General features: G+C 43.5%; 1 protein-coding gene across 3 annotated transcripts in view; it reads right to left on the reverse strand.

The window, feature by feature from the left end:
* DOCK1 (dedicator of cytokinesis 1) overlaps positions 1-17,120 on the reverse strand; it is a 369,359-nt gene that overhangs the window by 126,269 nt on the left and 225,970 nt on the right. For all 3 annotated transcript variants that reach the window (XM_063434591.1, XM_063434590.1, XM_063434592.1), the window contains exon 28: positions 6,318-6,419. In XM_063434591.1, coding sequence (XP_063290661.1) covers positions 6,318-6,419 — 102 coding nt within the window. The remainder of the gene's footprint in view (positions 1-6,317; positions 6,420-17,120) is intronic.

The following is a 17,120-nucleotide window of genomic DNA, read 5'->3' on the forward strand; positions in this document are numbered from 1 at the left end:
TAGTTCCTGGCGAACATAGCGTGTTCGCGTTCGCCACGGCGAGCAAACACATGCGCGGTTCGATCCGCCCCCTATTCGTCATCATTGAGTAAACTTTGACCCTGTGCCTCACGCTCAGCAGACACATTCCAGCAAATTAGTAGCAGACCCTCCCACCTCCTGTACAGCATCCATTTTAGATTCATTCTGAAGCTGCATTCTTAGATAGAGGAGGGAAAGTGTAGCTGCTGCTCATTTGATAGGGAAATGGATAGCTAGGCTAGTGTATTCCGTGTCCACTACAGTCCTGAAGGACTCATCTGATCTCTGCTGTAAGGACAGCACCCCAAACAGCCCTTTTTAGGGCTAGAACATCAGTCTGTTTTTTTTTGTGTAATGTAATTGCAGTTGCCTGCCTGCCAGCTCCTGTGTCAGGCTCACAGTGGATACTGTGCCCACTTGCCCAGTGCCACCACTCATATCTGGTGTCACAATAGCTTGCATTTAAAAAACAAAAAAAATTTTCACTGTAATAGATTGAATAGCAGTTAGTTGTCTGCAAGCGTCGGGGTGTCAGGCCTTCAGCGTGTACTCTGCCAACCTCTGCCAGTCCACTTTGCCCCTCATATCTGGTGTCACAATAGCGTGCCTTTAACAAGAAAAAAAAGTTTTTCACTGTAAGCTAATAGCAGTCAGTGTCCTTCAAGCGGGTGTCAGGCCTTCAGCGTGTACTCTGCCAACCTCTGCCAGTGTACTTTGCCACTCATATCTGGTGTCACAATAGCGTGCCTTTAAAAAGAAAAAAATGTTTTTCACTGTAAGCCAATAGCAGTCAGTGTCCTTCAAGCGGGTGTCAGGCCTTCAGCGTGTACTCTGCCAACCTCTGCCAGTGTACATTGCCACCCATTTCTGGTGTCACTATAGAGTGCATTTAAAACCAAAAAACTTTTTTCACTGTTATAGATTGAAGAGCAGTTACTTGTCTTCAAGCTGGTGTCAGGCCTACAGCGTGTACTCTGCCAACCTCTGCCAGTGCACATTGCCACTCATATCTGGTCTCACAGTAGCTTGCACGCATAGTACCACTAATCCAAAAAAAAAAATGACAGGCAGAGGCAGGCCACCCCGCAGGGGCCATCGTGGTTGTGGTGCTGTGATTCCCTTTTGCCCTAGAATAATGCCCAATTTTCAGAGGCCACGTACCCGGAACTTGAAAAGTTCTGAGGACATAGTTGACTGGCTAACACAGGACACCCAATCTTCTACAGCTTCCGCTTGGAACCTTGACGCACCATCCTCCTCCAGCTTAGCTTCGGGCACCTCTCAAGATACCAGTCACCCGCCTGCCGCCACCACCAACACTAGCACCACAGCCGCTTCACTTTATCTGTCAGAGGAGTTATTTACACATCCGTTTGAAGAAATGAGTGATGCGCAACCATTATTGCCAGAGGAGGTAGATAACAGGAATATGTCTCAGTCAGGCAGCATTACACACATGGACGTACGGTGTGATGATGATGATGTTGTACCCACTGCTGCTTCCTTTGCGGAGTTGTCAGATACAAGTGAAGCGGTTGATGATGACGATGTGTAAATGGATATCACGTGGGTGCCCGCTCGGCAAGAAGAAGAACAGGGCGAAAGTTCAGATGGGGAGACAGAGAGGAGGAGGAGGAGACGAGTTGGAAGCAGGCGGAGGTCGTCGCAAGGAGCTAGTGGCACAGTCAGACAGCATGCATCGGCACCCGGGGTCAGCCCGACAGCACGCCAAACAACGCATGCTGTGTCCACCACCAGAATGCAGTCATTGCAGAGCTCAGCAGTGTGGCATTTTTTTTGTGTGTCTGCCTCTGACAACAGCGACAGCCATTTGCAACCTGTGCCAAAAGAAACTGAGTCGTGGGAAGTCCAACACCCACCTAGGTACAACTGCTTTGCGTAGGCATATGATCGCACATCACAAACGCCTATGGAATCAACACATGAGTACAAGCAGCACACAAACTCAAAGCCGCCATCCTCCTCCTGGTCCAGCATCTTCAGCCACGTCAACCACTGCTGTCCTTCTTGCCCCCTCTCAACCATCCGCCACTCCGTCTCTCGCCTTGAGCAGTTCCCGCTCATCTGTCCACAGTCAGGTGTCTGTCAAGGACATGTTTGAGCGTAAGAAGCAAATGTCAGAAAGTCACCCCCTTGCCCAGCGTCTGACATCTGGCTTGTCTGAACTATTAGCCTGCCAGCTTTTACCATACAAGCTGGTGGAGTCTGAGGCGTTCAAAAAATTTGTGGCTATTGGGATACCGCAGTGGAAGGTACCCGGATGAAATTTCTTTGCTCAAAAGGCAATCCCCAACCTGTACTCGATTGTGCAAAAGGAAGTAATGGCATGTCTGGCACACAGTGTTGGGGCAAGGGTCCATCTGACCACTGATGCCTGGTCTGCAAAGCATGGTCAGGGCAGGTATATCACCTACACTGCACATTGGGTAAACCTGCTGACGGCTGCCAAGCATGGAATGCGTGGCTCTGCAGAGGAGTTGGTGACACCGCCATGACTTGCAGGCAGGCCTCCTGCCACCTCCTCTACTCCTCCTACTCCATCCTCTTCAATAACCTCCTCGGCCGAGTCCTCTTCGGCTGCTGCGTCTTGCTCCACATCAACGGCATCCCCCCAGCTCCCCAGGTACTATTTCACATCCCGGATACGGCAGTGTCACGCCATCTTGGGTTTGACTTGCTTGAAAGCAGAGAGTCACACCGGACAAGCACTCCTGTCCGCCCTGAACGCATAGGTGGAAAAGTGGCTGACTCCGCAGCAACTGGATATCGGCAGAGTGGTTTGTGACAACGGAACAAATTTGTTGGCGCCATTGAAGTTGGGCAAGTTGACACATGTGCCGTGCATGGCACATGTGTGTAATCTGATCGTACAACGCTTTGTGCATAAGTACACAGGCTTACAGGACGTCCTGAAGCAGGCCAGGAAGGTGTGTGGCCATTTCAGGTGTTCCTACAAGGCCATGGCGCACTTTGCAGATATCCAGCGGCGAAACAACATGCCAGTGAGGCGCTTGATTTGCGACAGCCCGACACGTTGGAATTCAACACTACTAATGTTCGACCGCCTGCTCCAACAAGAAAAAGCCGTTAATGAATATTTGTATGACCGGGGTGCTAGGACAGCCTCTGGGGAGCTGGGAATTTTTTTGCCACGTTACTGGACGCTCATGCGCAATGCCTGTAAGCTCATGTGTCCTTTTGAGGAGGTGACAAACCTAGTCAGTCGCACCGAAGGCACCATCAGCGACATCATACCATTTGTTTTCTTCCTGGAGCGTGCCCTGCAAAGAGTGCATGATCAGGCCGTAGATGAGCGTGAAGAGGAAGAGGAAAAGTTGTGGTCACCATCACCACCAGAAACCTTATCAGCATCGCTTGCTGGACCTGTGGCAACGCTGGAAGAGGATTGTGAGGAAGAGGAATCAGAGGACAAATGTGGCTTTGAGGAGGAGGAGGAGGAAGACCAACCACAACAGGCATCCCAGGGTGCTCGTTGTCACCTATCTGGTACCCGTGGTGTTGTACGTGGCTGGGGGGAAGAACATACCTTCATTGAGATCACTGAGGAGGTGGAACGGGAAATGAGTAGCTCGGCATCCAACCTTGTGCAAATGGGGTCTTTCATGCTGTTGTGCCTGTTGAGGGACCCTCGTATAAAAAGGCTGAAGTAGAATGACCTGTACTGGGTGTCCACGTTACTAGACCCCCGGTATAAGCAGAAAGTGGCGGAAATGTTACCGAATTACAACAAGTCGGAAAGGATGCAGCATTTGCAAAATAAATTAAAAAGTATGCTTTACACAGCGTATAAGGGTGATGTCACAGCACAACGGGGATCTAACAGGGGAAGAGGTGGAAGTCATCCACCTCCTCCCACGACCACACCGGTAAGGACAGGATGCTTTAACCCCTGAAGGACACATGACATGTGTGACATGTCATGATTCCCTTTTATTCCAGAAGTTTGGTCCTTAAGGGGTTAAAGACGTGTTGTTGATGGAGGACATGCGGAGCTTTGTAAGCCCTTCGGGATCCACCCTCAGAGAACGACTCGACCGACAGGTAGCAGACTACCTCGCCTTAACTGCAGATATCGACACTCTGAGGAGCGATGAACCCCTTGACTACTGGGTGTGCAGGCTTGACCTGTGGCCTGAGCTATCCCAATTTGCGATAGAACTTCTGGCCTGCCCCGCTTCAAGTGTCCTGTCAGAAAGGACCTTCAGTGCAGCAGGAGGTATTGTCACTGAGAAGAGAAGTCGCCTAGGTAAAAAAAGTCTAGATTACCTCACCTTTATTAAGATGAATGAGGGATGGATCCCGAAGGGACTGACAGTGGACGATACATTTGACTAAAAAAGGCCTGATGAGATGAGCTGCCTTGGGCTAAAAATGGTGACCTTATGTATCTATATCTGCCAAGTGACGCTATGTAGGGGGAACAGTCCCTATTCTGCTCTGTGTCAGTGTGTATCAGGGTCTCTGAGGACAGGTGTCAATCCATATGTCAAGGTGTCAATATGTCATATGTCAGGTGTCAATCCATATCCATTGTGATTTAGGAATGTTAGGTGATTTATGCTCTTTATGGATTAAAACCAGAGTCTGCATCAACTGTGTAATTTTCCATGGGAGTTTTGCCATGGATCCCCCTCCGGCATGCCACAGTCCAGGTGTTAGTCCCCTTGAAACAACTTTTCCATCACTATTGTGGCCAGAAAGAGTCCCTGTGAGTTTTAAAATTCGCCTGCCCATTGAAGTCTATGGCGGTTCGCCCGGTTCGCGAACGTTTGTGGAAGTTCGCGTTCGCCATTCGCGAACCAAAAATGTTGTGTTCGCGACATCACTAATCAGGGTATAAGGAACGATAAGCAGGAATATAGGGACCTTTCTCCAGAGTATAATCAAGTTACCTTTTAAACCCTTCCACCACCCCCAAAAAGTGAACATATTTTTGAAGTATAAAGAAAAACAACGGTACATAAAAATATGGGAAAAAATTCAGTTTTCCTTATAATGACCCAGATTTGTAACCGGAAATATTTTTCTCTTTTGCCTGTAATTCTGGCAACATGGAGACAGAGGGTTAGTTAAAATTCTAATTCTAATTCAGAATATGTATGGACAAAGGGGAATTAACGTCTTAATGTTGTGCTCACTCTATTTCAGTTAAGAAAAGGAGTTTGAGAATGCTTATGTGCTTTATTGTTCTTGCATTTTTAATGTGTAGGTTCATGCATGCTTCAAAGGTGAAGATGTTCTCTGAACAAACTTAGAAAATTTAGAAACAAATCTAAAGGACATTTTTAAACAATTTTTTGACTTTCAAGCTAAATTTTTAATCATTTTCAGTACTGTCTGTAGATTAATTTTCATTTTATATAATTTTTTCCACACTTTAAGTGTTTATGTTACTACTTCTCCTTGGATTCCCCTCCATAATTCTCTTAATTTTCTTTGCTTGTTATCCCTTTTGATAATTGTGTTGCTGTTCTTTTATTATCTTTATACTTGCTTCATTTCAATAATGTCTTTGATAATTGCTCATACATATTTTTTTTCTGTCTTACTTATTCCCAAAATCTCAATGGATTAAAAGTCAAATGTATAAGGACATTCTTCAATTACATGCAATAATTTTGTATTATTATTATTTTTTAGTAAATACATATAAAATATATACATATATAAAAAAAAAAGAAATAGTAAATAGGAGTATGGGAAAGTAAATTATAAAAACCTAAAATATTATTAATGGCCTTGATTTAATAAGGTTTCCAATTGATTCAATACCGTTAGAAAAAAATTCCGAATTATTCATCTACAAAACCTCCCGTAGACTTTAATACTGACTTTTGTAGACAAATCATTTTAAATGTTTTTCTAACTGTTCTGAAACATTTGGAAAGTGTATTAAATCAAGGCTTATATTTAACAATATGAGTAATCAATAGAAATATGCTTTTTGGTAGCATTCTCCAACTTAAGCTTGTGCTACATTATTTCATAGTTCTAAGGATACCAGAAAAAAATACTCATTTAATTTAATTGCTTTAATAACCACCTTCTCACCTAAATTCTGCAACTCTATAAGTTATGAGATATGTGGTCTTCAACGGTATAAAATAAAGCAACCTTCCTTTGGGTTAATGACTGGTGGGTTTTAAGCCAGCTGATGCTCCTAAACTTGTCAGCAGAGGCGAACGAGAATCATTATTTTTTATTTTACAAAAAGAACATTGAAATAAATGTTTGCATAGTTTAACGATGCTTACCACAACATCTGTCCTCATTTTTCCCAAAGTCTTGATAAGATGACCATAGTGATAGTCCTCCATTTGTCTTAAAATTGCCGTCATAGATGCAACAAAGTTTCCCTAGAACAATAAATAAATAAATAAATAAGATTATAGATATACATTTTGATGAACGAGCTAAAAGGAATTAGGTAGCTATATGGGTTGCAATCAGTGGAAAATAGACTGTTTAATCTGTTCCCAAACAGCATAAAAATTATAGTAGAATAGAGAAATAAAACAGCTAAAACATGTTTATGTTACAGTTCAAGTGAACTTTTAATCCAGTTCTAAATGACCAACAACTACCTATTATACTTGCTGGGCAAAGTACTGGCTCAGCAACATGGGCGTGACATATACCAACAACTCGATAGAAGCATAAAATTTATAGTAGAATAGAGAAATAAAACAGCTAAAACATGTTTATGTTACAGTTCAAGTGAACTTTTAATCCAGTTCTAAATGACCAACAACTACCTATTATACTTGCTGGGCAAAGTACTGGCTCAGCAACATGGGCGAGACATATACCAACAACTCGATAGAAGCATAAAAATTATAGTAGAATAGAGAAATGAAACAGCTAAAACATCTTTATGTTACAGTTCAAGTGAACTTTTAATCCAGTTCTAAATGACCAACAACTACCTATTATACTTGCTGGGCAAAGTACTGGCTCAGCAACATGGGCGTGACATATACCAACAACTCGATAGAAGCATGTTTCTGAATCCAATTTCAAATTGTACGTGCAATGTGCCAATCACTAACCGGGCATGGTGGAAGCAATAACAGCGGGAATTAGATAAATAAATGATTAATATATGCGAACGCAATAAAATATATCACTTGTCTTTATGATAAATTATATATTAATTGCTCAAGGATATATAGCCACTTAAAGTGAATCTGTCATGATAAATTCACTTTAAGCGGGTTACATAGACCGCTCAGGGAAAGGCAGGAAAATAATCAAAATATTAATGAAAAACAAAAACCACAGAAACTTAAACTTAAAGCATCAAATGGTTGTTTACCATCTCACTATCTTTTCCCGAGTAACAACACAATTTGCATTATTTACCATTTTTCTGCAATAATTGGTGCAACAATAAGTAACAGGAAAAGGCTTGCATTTTTGGCCAAATTAATTTGGCAGAGATGTCAATACAATTAATTTAAAAAATCCTGAAACAAGTTGTCCATATAGACACTGTGATATTTTATAGGACTTTTTTTTCCAGTATAGTTTCCACACTAAAGGTTTAATATCAGCCTGTCAGAGCTCTGTACCCACATATTGGCAGTGTCATCGTAAAAGCAAAAAACATTGCTTTTCTCGGAGACGAAGTAAGGATGCATTGTCATATAGACAAAAGCAAAATAATAGCATACTTCTGACTTTGCAGAGGACAATTCAGGTGAAACGTGTCTGCGGATTCCTCCCGTTTTATGATCTTATGGCAGGAGGAAAAAATAAATAAATAAATCAATAGCCTCTTCGCACTAAGATCTCAACCATTACGAGAAGAAAAGAGAAATGATAATGCTTTAATGTTTCCTGTAGTTTTACTATACAACGTATTTCAAGTGGACACCAAGATATAGGTTTACTTATTAAAAGCATTATGAACAGTGACATTCCCAATTTATAGCAAATACATGGTTTATGGGGGAGATAAAGAAGAACATTTATCTTCATCATGAGCCAAACAAATGCTGCATTTTGCACATTTAGGCTAGAACATTAAGCCTATACTAATAAATACATTTACTGTATTCTGCCAGTAAAATGCATTAGCCGGTATTTCAAGTCATGTCTGATTGCTATAATCATCAATCAAAATATGTTACAAAGGTTAAGACAAAACTGCAAAATACATCTGAAACAGGCAGAGAAATCGCTCAGTATGCATGTAATCTGGGTCCCCAGAAGCATAAAAACCCATTTCTGTTAACAGGCTTTTCATAGAATTTGAAGGAACATTATGCTCAAGTACTATCCCCTGGTCAGTGTGCAGTAGATTAGAATCAAAGCTATTATTCTGTCACATTGGAGGCAGAGCAGCATTTAAAGTGATTTTGACAACTTCCTAATATTTCTAGCAGCAAGCCATCAATCTAAATTACAAAGCGAAGGAGTGGTTGCTTAAAAAGTACACTCAATGTTAATGCACAAACTCCTATCTCGTCTCTATAATACCTTGAAAATGATACAGACGCTAAACATGTTGACAAGGAAGCAAACATGAACAGATTAACGAAAACACAATATATATCACAAATCCAGAAAATGGGCACTCACGGATGTTCATGCAAAAACGCCACAAAGTTTACTCCAAATGTCAACGTTTCGGACTCCAAATGGTCTTTTCTCAGATAAACTAATGCTGCTAAAAAGGGTTCATTTCTGTTCGGCTGCATCATAAGACTAACATCCTTTTACATTGCATGGATGTCACCTATGTCGTCGTGCACCTGACCATGCCAGAGCAGGGCAAATCAAAGAAGACTTCAGGAGGTGCGAAGGGTGGCCAGGAGGCGAGTGTTCCATGATGGGCAGCACCCACAAAGCATGAAGATGGGTGCGTTGGAAAGGAGGAAAAGTGATTAAATCTCTATATTTTACATTAAATACACAATGTAAGTTTGTGATATATCGTATATTCAATGTATATGGGAGCAGTTTCAGGTAAGTTGTTTTTTTCCACAACAGGTTCACTTTAAATCATTGGAGGTTTTTTTTAGTATCACTCTAAAGTGTAAGCTGACCTGCCACATCAAGGTAAGAACTCTTAGACAAGTCCTATCCTTCACCTTGCTGCATTCAGCTAAAAGGCGTAGTTCTGAGCCTCCTGTATGTGATTAAAATTTCGTTTTACAGAGCAGGACATGAAAACGTGTATTTAGTTAAAGGACCACTATAGGCACCCAGACCACTTCAGCTTAATGAAGTGGTCTGGGTGCCTGGTCCAGCTAGGGTTAACCCTTTTTTCTATAAACATAGCAGTTTCAGAGAAACTGCTATGTTTATAAATGGGTTAATCCAGCCTCTAGTGGCTGTCTCATTGACAGCCGCTAGAGGGCTTCCGCGCTTCTCACTAATTTTCACAGTGAGAAGACGCAAGCATCCATAGGAAAGCATTGTGAATGCTTTCCTATGAGACTGGCTGAATACGCACGCGGCTCCTGCCACGCATGCACATTCAGCCGAAGAAGAGGAGAGGAAGCAGAGGTAAGATAAGAAAGAGGTAAGTTTAACCCCTTCCTCACCCCAGAGCCCGGCGGGAGGGGGCACCCTCAGGGCACTATAGTGCCAGGAAACAGAGTATGATTTTTGAGTATGTGTATATTTCAAGCATGCTGATTCTGAAAATGTATGTTTTATGTGAATGACATGTATATTTTGGAAGTTATTAATATTTTGTAAAAACTGTATTTCTCTGCCTATAGTGGTCCTTTAACAATTGATTAAAAATTAAACCCTTTTTTCATGCAGGCTGTCTCAGCCAGGGGAGGTGTGACTAGTGCTGCAGAAGCAAAGTGATTTGATTCCTAAATGGCAGAGGATTGAGCAGTGAGGCTGCAGGGGCATGTTCTATACACCAAAACTGCTTCATTAAGCTAAAGTTGTTTTGATGCCTATAGTTTCCGTTTAAGGAATAATCCTAAAATATTAAAACTAGACATTACTGCATCATCTATAAAATCCTGGATGGGTGTCCAAGGCTCTGTACAGTACTTTGAAAATGCCCCTTGAATTATTTTCCTAAATAGTGCAGTTTTAAAATTACGTTGATTGGACTCAGTCCAGAATATCTGAACATTTAACATTCGAAGGATCTCCCGGACAAACCACCAAAACGTTTTCATTTTGTAACAACATAATACAAAATTTGTCACTTTTTGTTCATTTAAAAATAAATAAAATCTCACAACTGCATAAATTAATACGGCTGAAATTGGACAAGTGCAGTGTTGTATATTTTTTTTTTCAAATTTGTATTTTATTGGTTTTTGTTGATCAAGAGTATTAGGGGTACAGAAAAAAGAAGGTGGGAGGGTTATTCAAACATGAGATGCATTCGGCTCGACAACAATGGTGGTGTAGCATTAACAACCAATAAAGATACAGACATACGTGTGGTACAGTTTAGTCGTTGTACATTTGATATTTTAAGGTAAGCTGCTAGTATGTGAGAACCATATATAACATCCTCGCTTTTGACATTGCAATACTAACATTTGGGTACCTTGCGAGTTCGTCTTGCCTGCTTCCTTAGAGGTCTGGATGCCATGAGCCTGTAGTTGGGGTCCAGAACTAATGAAGGGGGTTGTGGTGGGAGAGTGGAAACTGGTGAGTTGGGAGGGTATTCAGAGGGATATGAGGGGTCGTGAGTATCACCCTTGGTTGGTGACCAATGACGTTTCTATAACTAGGGCACTACAAAAGGGGGCCAGGGGGGAAGATCGGGACTAACTCTCATCGTCCCTTCTGTCTTTACCTGTCAGCATCTGTACACTTTTATTTATACCTTCAAATTTTTTAACCCAATTGTCCCAAGAAGCCTCAAACCGTTGCGTTTTAGTCGGGGATGAAATTGACATCCTCTCGTATAAGTAGAACTGCTGTACTTTGTCAGTTAGCTGTGACAGAAGTGGGCAATTGTTTGATTTCCAGTTAAGTGTGATGAGATTTCTTGAAGCTAGTAGCACTAGCGCCACTACTTGTTTTTGACCTGGATTTAGATCTTTTGGAAGCAGTAGCAATAGGCAGATTGACGCCGTCAGTTCAAATTGCGGGATGTCTAGTGCGTCTAGGAGTGATCTCGCTGTGGCCCATAGGGGTCGTATATTTTCACAGGACCACCACATATGATGTAGTGTGCCTGTAGCTGAGTTGCATCTCCAGCACTTCGGGTCTGACTTGGGGTATATCTGGTGGAGTCTGTTTGGTGTCATGTACCACCTGTACAACAGCTTTCTATGGGCTTCTATGTGTGTGAAGCACTTTGTCCATTTGGACAGCCCGTTTAGTGCAGAGAGCCATTCTTTGTCTGATAGGGTCAAGTTGCAATCCCTTTCCCAATGTGTTTTATGTGAGTGTGGCTTGGATGGCATGAGTTCTTGCCATGCGTTGTAGCAAAGTGAAAGTGCTTTGGGTTTGGTAAGTGCGGACCAACATCTTTCGATGAGTAAGCAGGGGGCGACTCGTGCTGAATGTGGTATGCTGTGCGGGGTTACAGCATGTGCCTGTAGGACACTTTTCACCTGTAGGTATGAGAAGGTGGCTCTGCTAGGGAGTTGCCATTTTAATTGCAAGGCCGGGAAGGGTGTTACTTTCCTGTCAGTCATCAGTTGAGATATAGTTTTGATCCCCACCCCGTGCCAGTCTTGTAATGGTATGCCTGGCACTATAGCCTTGAGGGTCGATATGGGTGCCCTGGGGTGGAAGGAGGCGCTGTGACCCATGGCTCCCATGAATTCGTCCCACATTGCAACTGTGAGTTGGGTGGTAGGGAAGAGATCATTGCGCGGGGTCCTCAACTGTTTGGGTGTCCATAAGTAGTCAGTGAGTGAATAGTTGCCAAATTGTGCTCTCTCCATGTCTACCCATTGGATCGTGTCAGGCGGCGTGTGCAGTAGTACACTAGAGGTCAGGATTGCTGCCCTATAGTATTGTCTAATGTTAGGGAGACCTACACCTCCGGAGCGGGTGGCCGTTTGTAGTAGTGCCATGGACACTCTAGGTTTTTTGCCCCCCCAGATGAATGTGCTGCATAGTTTTTGGAGTGTTTTGCAGTAGTGGCTGGGGATTTTGAGGGGAAGCATCCTGAAGACATAGAGAATGCGGGGTAGGATCATCATCTTGTATGCGTTAATTTTCCCTAGCCAGGATATCATGGTGTATTTCCACTTGTTCATTTCTGTTTTGCAGAGTGTCAACAGTGGTGTGTAGTTAAGTGTTACTGTGGCTGGGATAGAGGGTGCGATTTTTACCCCTAGATACGTGATGGATGAAGATCTCCAGTCAAAGTTGTAGGTGGTGCGGAGGACGTCTGTTTGGGGTTTTGGCAGGTTAACGGGTAGGGCTCGAGTTTTATCTTGATTAAGTTTATAATAGGATACCTTTCCAAATTGTTGTATGAGAGTCAGCATATGGGGCAGTGACTGGGAGGGGTCTGTTAATGCCACAAAGATGTCGTCTGCGAATAGGGCTAAGCTGTACCGTGTGTTGCGTATAGGAATTCCTTGTATTTTAGGGTGTAGTCTAATTTTACATGCCAGTGGTTCGAGGGCCAGTATGTATAGCAGGGGGGAGAGGGGGCATCCCTGCCGGGTACCATTTGTGATGGAGAAGGGGCTGGATAGGAAGCCACCATGCGAGACCTTGGCTGCTGGGTTGTGGTATAATGCCATTATGCTCTTAATGGTGGGTTCAGGGAAGTTATATTTGCTGAGGGTTTTGGCCATATAAGTCCAATTCAAGCGGTCAAAAGCCTTTTCTGCATCTAGTGCTAGAAAGAGGCCTTCTGTGCCGCCTGCATCAAGCGTTGCTAACATGTTTAGGATTTTCCTGGTGTTATCTGACCCTTGCCGGCCTTTTATAAACCCTGACTGGTCATTGTGCACTAGTTTATGGAGGAGAGGGGCTATGCGGTTGCTGATAAGTTTGGCATATATTTTGGCGTCTCCATTAAGGAGGGAGATAGGCCTGAAATTTTTACATATGGTGGGGGGTTTGCCAGGTTTGGGGAGAGTGGAAATGTGGGCTAGCAGTGTTTCATCAGGTAGTGCACCTTTGGTAGTGCAGTGGTTCATAAAGTTTAGTAGGTGTGGTGAAAGGATGGTGGAGAAATGTTGGTAGTAGGCATTCGTGAAACCATCAGGGCCTGGGGATTTGTGTGCTGGAAGTTGGGAGATGACTTCCGCTAGCTCACTAGGGGAGAAGGGTCTTTGGAGCAAGTCCCAGTCTCCGTTTTGTAGTTTCGGTAGGTCGAGGCCTGTCAGGAATTTGTCAATGTCTTCGTTGGATGGTATGAACATGTTGGGGTCGTTTTTTAAATTATACAATTCCCCGTAATATTGTGCGAACAAGTCTACTACATCTTGTGGATTCAAAACCTTCTCCCCTTTGTTATTGGTTAGGAAGGCAATCCTGGAGGCGACTTTTTTCTCCTTTAATTGGGAAGCCAATTTGGCACCTGCCCTGTTCCCATTGGCAAAGAAGTTGTGGTTAGCTTTGCGCAAGAGGTAATTCGTCTTATTTAGTTCTAAATTTCTCAATTGATTTTGGAGAGCCAGTAGGGTATTTTGGGTGTTCTTGCATGGGTCTCGCTTGTTAGAGTGTGTCAGTGTGGCAATCTGCGAAACCAGTGCGTTGTATTCTGCTAGTCTGAGCTTTTTGGCTCTACTGGCGTGTTTTATGAAACTGCCTCGGATGACTGCTTTGTGTGCTAACCAGAGCTGTTCAACAGAGGTATCGTGTGTCATGTTTTCCGCAAAGTAGTGCTGGAGGTCTTTGGTGATTTGTGTGGCTATGGAGGGGTCTGCTAGAAGTGTTTCATTTAATCTTCATGAGCCTCTCCCTTTATTAGGGAATGTTTAATTGATGCTAAGGGTGATAGGCGCATGATCGGACCATGACATCGTGCCGATAGAGGCCTCTACCACTCTCGGCATCAATGTGGCAGGAATGAGAAAGCGGTCGATGCGTGAGTAGCTATTGTGCACTGCAGAATGACATGTATAATCTACTTCTGTGGGGTGGAGGATGCGCCAGGGGTCCACTAGGTGGTGGGAGGTTAGCGTAGTGCATGCCTTAGTTGCCAGGGCAGTTCGTTGTCGCATAGTGCCTCGTGAGAGACCTGTGGCAGTGGAAGAGTCAGATTTGGCATCTAATAGGAAATTAGTGTCGCCTCCAACTATTACCTCCCCATATCTGTACATATCAATTACTGCTAGGATTGAAGTTAGAAAGACATTTTGATTTTCGTTTTGGCCGTATATATTAACTAGAGTGTACGGTGTATTATTAAATAGGCATTGTAGTATTAGGTATCGCCCTTTCCTATCCGTGATCTTGCGGACCAGGGAGAAGATCGCTTCTTTACTTATTAAAATTGAAACACCCCTCTTTTTGGCTGTGTAACACGTATGGAAGTCGTGGGGGAACCATCTGGATGTGAATTTGGGTCTATCTTTCCACCTGAAGTGTGTCTCCTGGAAGAATGCTACCAGCGCACCACACTTCTTCGCTTCTTGTATGGCCAATCTACGTTTGTTTGGGGAATTGAGCCCTTTTGCATTTAAAGACATAATCTTAATCACCATATTGTATTCGTAGGATGTGTTGACCCCTTAGGCAACGGGGACCCGGGGGGCTTTGGGTGTACTCACAAGGGAAGGAGTGGGGTAACGGGGGGGAAACTATGTACAATACTCCGTATGTCACCTCTCGGTGACGAGGGATGCTCTAGGCAACGGAGAAGTATGGCTACTGGAGCCTTGGGGGTGTACCACTCGGGGTTAGAGTATCGAGATCCTGATGGGAGTGGGATCTGCGATAGTCTGAGTCCGAGCACGCAGCGGCCGGGTGTGATCCACCCTCCGCGGCATACGTTTTCAACCTTCTTGTAACATTGCAATATATATAAAGTTAAACATTAGTTGTGCATTAAATTGAAACGCAAAATAAGAATAAACCTGTATGGTAAGTCCACTTGGTTTTGGTGGCGTGAGAACAGTCCATAAACCTTTCAAGTCGGTGAGGACTCCACTTCTGCCGGTATGTGAGAGGGTCTGGGCACTCGGGACCATTCCCTGGTGGATATCTTTGAAGCTTGGGCCGCCATTTGTGTCTTCTGCGGGCTTTTGGATGGGATCGGTACCTCCCATTCTCGAAGCAGTCTTTTGCCTTCTTCAGGATGGTTGATGACTTGGATAGAGCCATTCTTCTTGACCAGCAGCTTTGCGGGGAAGCCCCACTTATAGGGAATGTTCGCGCTTCGTAGCGCCTCGGTCACAGGCGCAAAGGTACGGCGTTTGGTCATGGTGGCCGAGGAGAGGTCTGTGAAGAGCTTGATGTTAGCGTATGGTTCTGGCCATGGGTTGGTGGTTCTGGCTGTTTGCATAATTCTGTCTTTGACCGTAAAGTGGTGAACCCTGGTTATGGTGTCTCTGGCGGTGTCCGGGGGGAGGTGTTTGGGCTTGGGGAGCCGGTGTGTCCTGTCCAGGATGAGGTCAAACTCCGACAGGGAGGGGATTAAGGCTTTGAATAGGTCTTTGACATACCTGGGGAGGTCTGGAGGTGTGATATTTTCGGGTATGCCCCTTATGCGGATGTTATTCCGCCTGCTCCTGTCTTCTTGGTCAGTCACTTTTTCTTCTAGTTATCTGACCTTATTTTTCAGGGAGGAGTATGCATCTGCCATAGAGTTGTGCGCCTCCACTAGTTCTTCTGTTCTTTCCTCCAGGCGGGTAGTGCGTTCCCCCATGCTATGTATATCTGCCTTGATATCAGCAGTCATCTGCAGGAGGTCCGCTTTGAAGGATGTTTGTAGTTCTTTCATTATGAGCCTGATAGAGGCATCTGTAGCAGGAGTGCTCGGTGCTTGCTGGCTGTCTCCTGTGTCTGGGCTTGGGCCTGGGTCTGGTGTTTGCTGCCCGTCGGCGCCATTTTGTTTTTGCAGCTCCGAGGTTTGCGGCCTCTCCAGGAGGGAATTGAGCGTTTTTTGCTTTAATTTTTTATTAGCCATGAGGTGTTGGGGTATTCACCTTGCAGATTGTGGCGTTTTAGGGGGTGTTCGGAAGGTTTACACGCTGTTTGTAGCCGTTTTCGTGCCGCGGTCCGGGAGAGCTCCGGTAAGCACGTCCGATCACATGCGCGGCTAGGACACGCCCCCTCCAGTGTTGTATATTTTTAAGGAAATTTAGTGAAAATTCTCAAACGCAAAAGGCTAGTTTCTCTCCACATCTGGGCTTAATACTACATAGAAAACCTATATTGTTTCATTAATCTACTGAACCAAATCTAAATATATGGTCAGGTCAGTATCACAAACTACTTCAAATGTCATGTATCCTGAGTATTCTTACAGGAAAACAAAGCAGGTCAGTTAATACATGCCATGGAATAAAGCAAAGGGAATATGAGAACTCTCTACTCAGTTTGTATGTTAATTAAAGGGCGTTGGGATGAATTTCAAAATATTAATCTATGCCATTTTCATGCTTCCAAGTCACCATACATGCAGCTGGGATTCTTCTGGGATTATACAATTTACTGACATACAAACATGAATCGAACATTAGACAGATGTCAGGGCCTTGGAGCATTATTTTTAACCACTATGTTACAGTTGGAAAATATGTTTTAGGCAAATGCACAGTATGGTACGTAAATGACTAATGGAGAAAAAAAAAATCTGTTTTCCTTAATTCGGAATACTGACCTATTTTAGATCCAAGTCCCATGACACATAACCCTTCACAACTAGAGGTTCTGTGTTTTTGCTGTTATAGCATTATATTTTATAGAACAAAAAAAAAACAAAAAAACAGTTTGAAGAGAACAAATTAAACGGACGCAAAATATCGCAAACATGTCTTCCTACAGTTTATTATTCTGCTCATTATTATTACTATTTATATCATCACTAATGTACAATTGAACTAAAATTTTGCTGCAAAAATGTTCTTTTATCTTAAAAGTAGGGTGCAATTATCTGTCTGCATAATAGCTTGACTAAATCTCTACCTTCCTGTACTGTTTGAATA

This window comes from Pelobates fuscus, chromosome 10 (genome assembly GCF_036172605.1).
Source record: "Pelobates fuscus isolate aPelFus1 chromosome 10, aPelFus1.pri, whole genome shotgun sequence".
In the NCBI taxonomy this organism is placed as follows: Eukaryota; Metazoa; Chordata; class Amphibia; order Anura; family Pelobatidae; genus Pelobates; species Pelobates fuscus.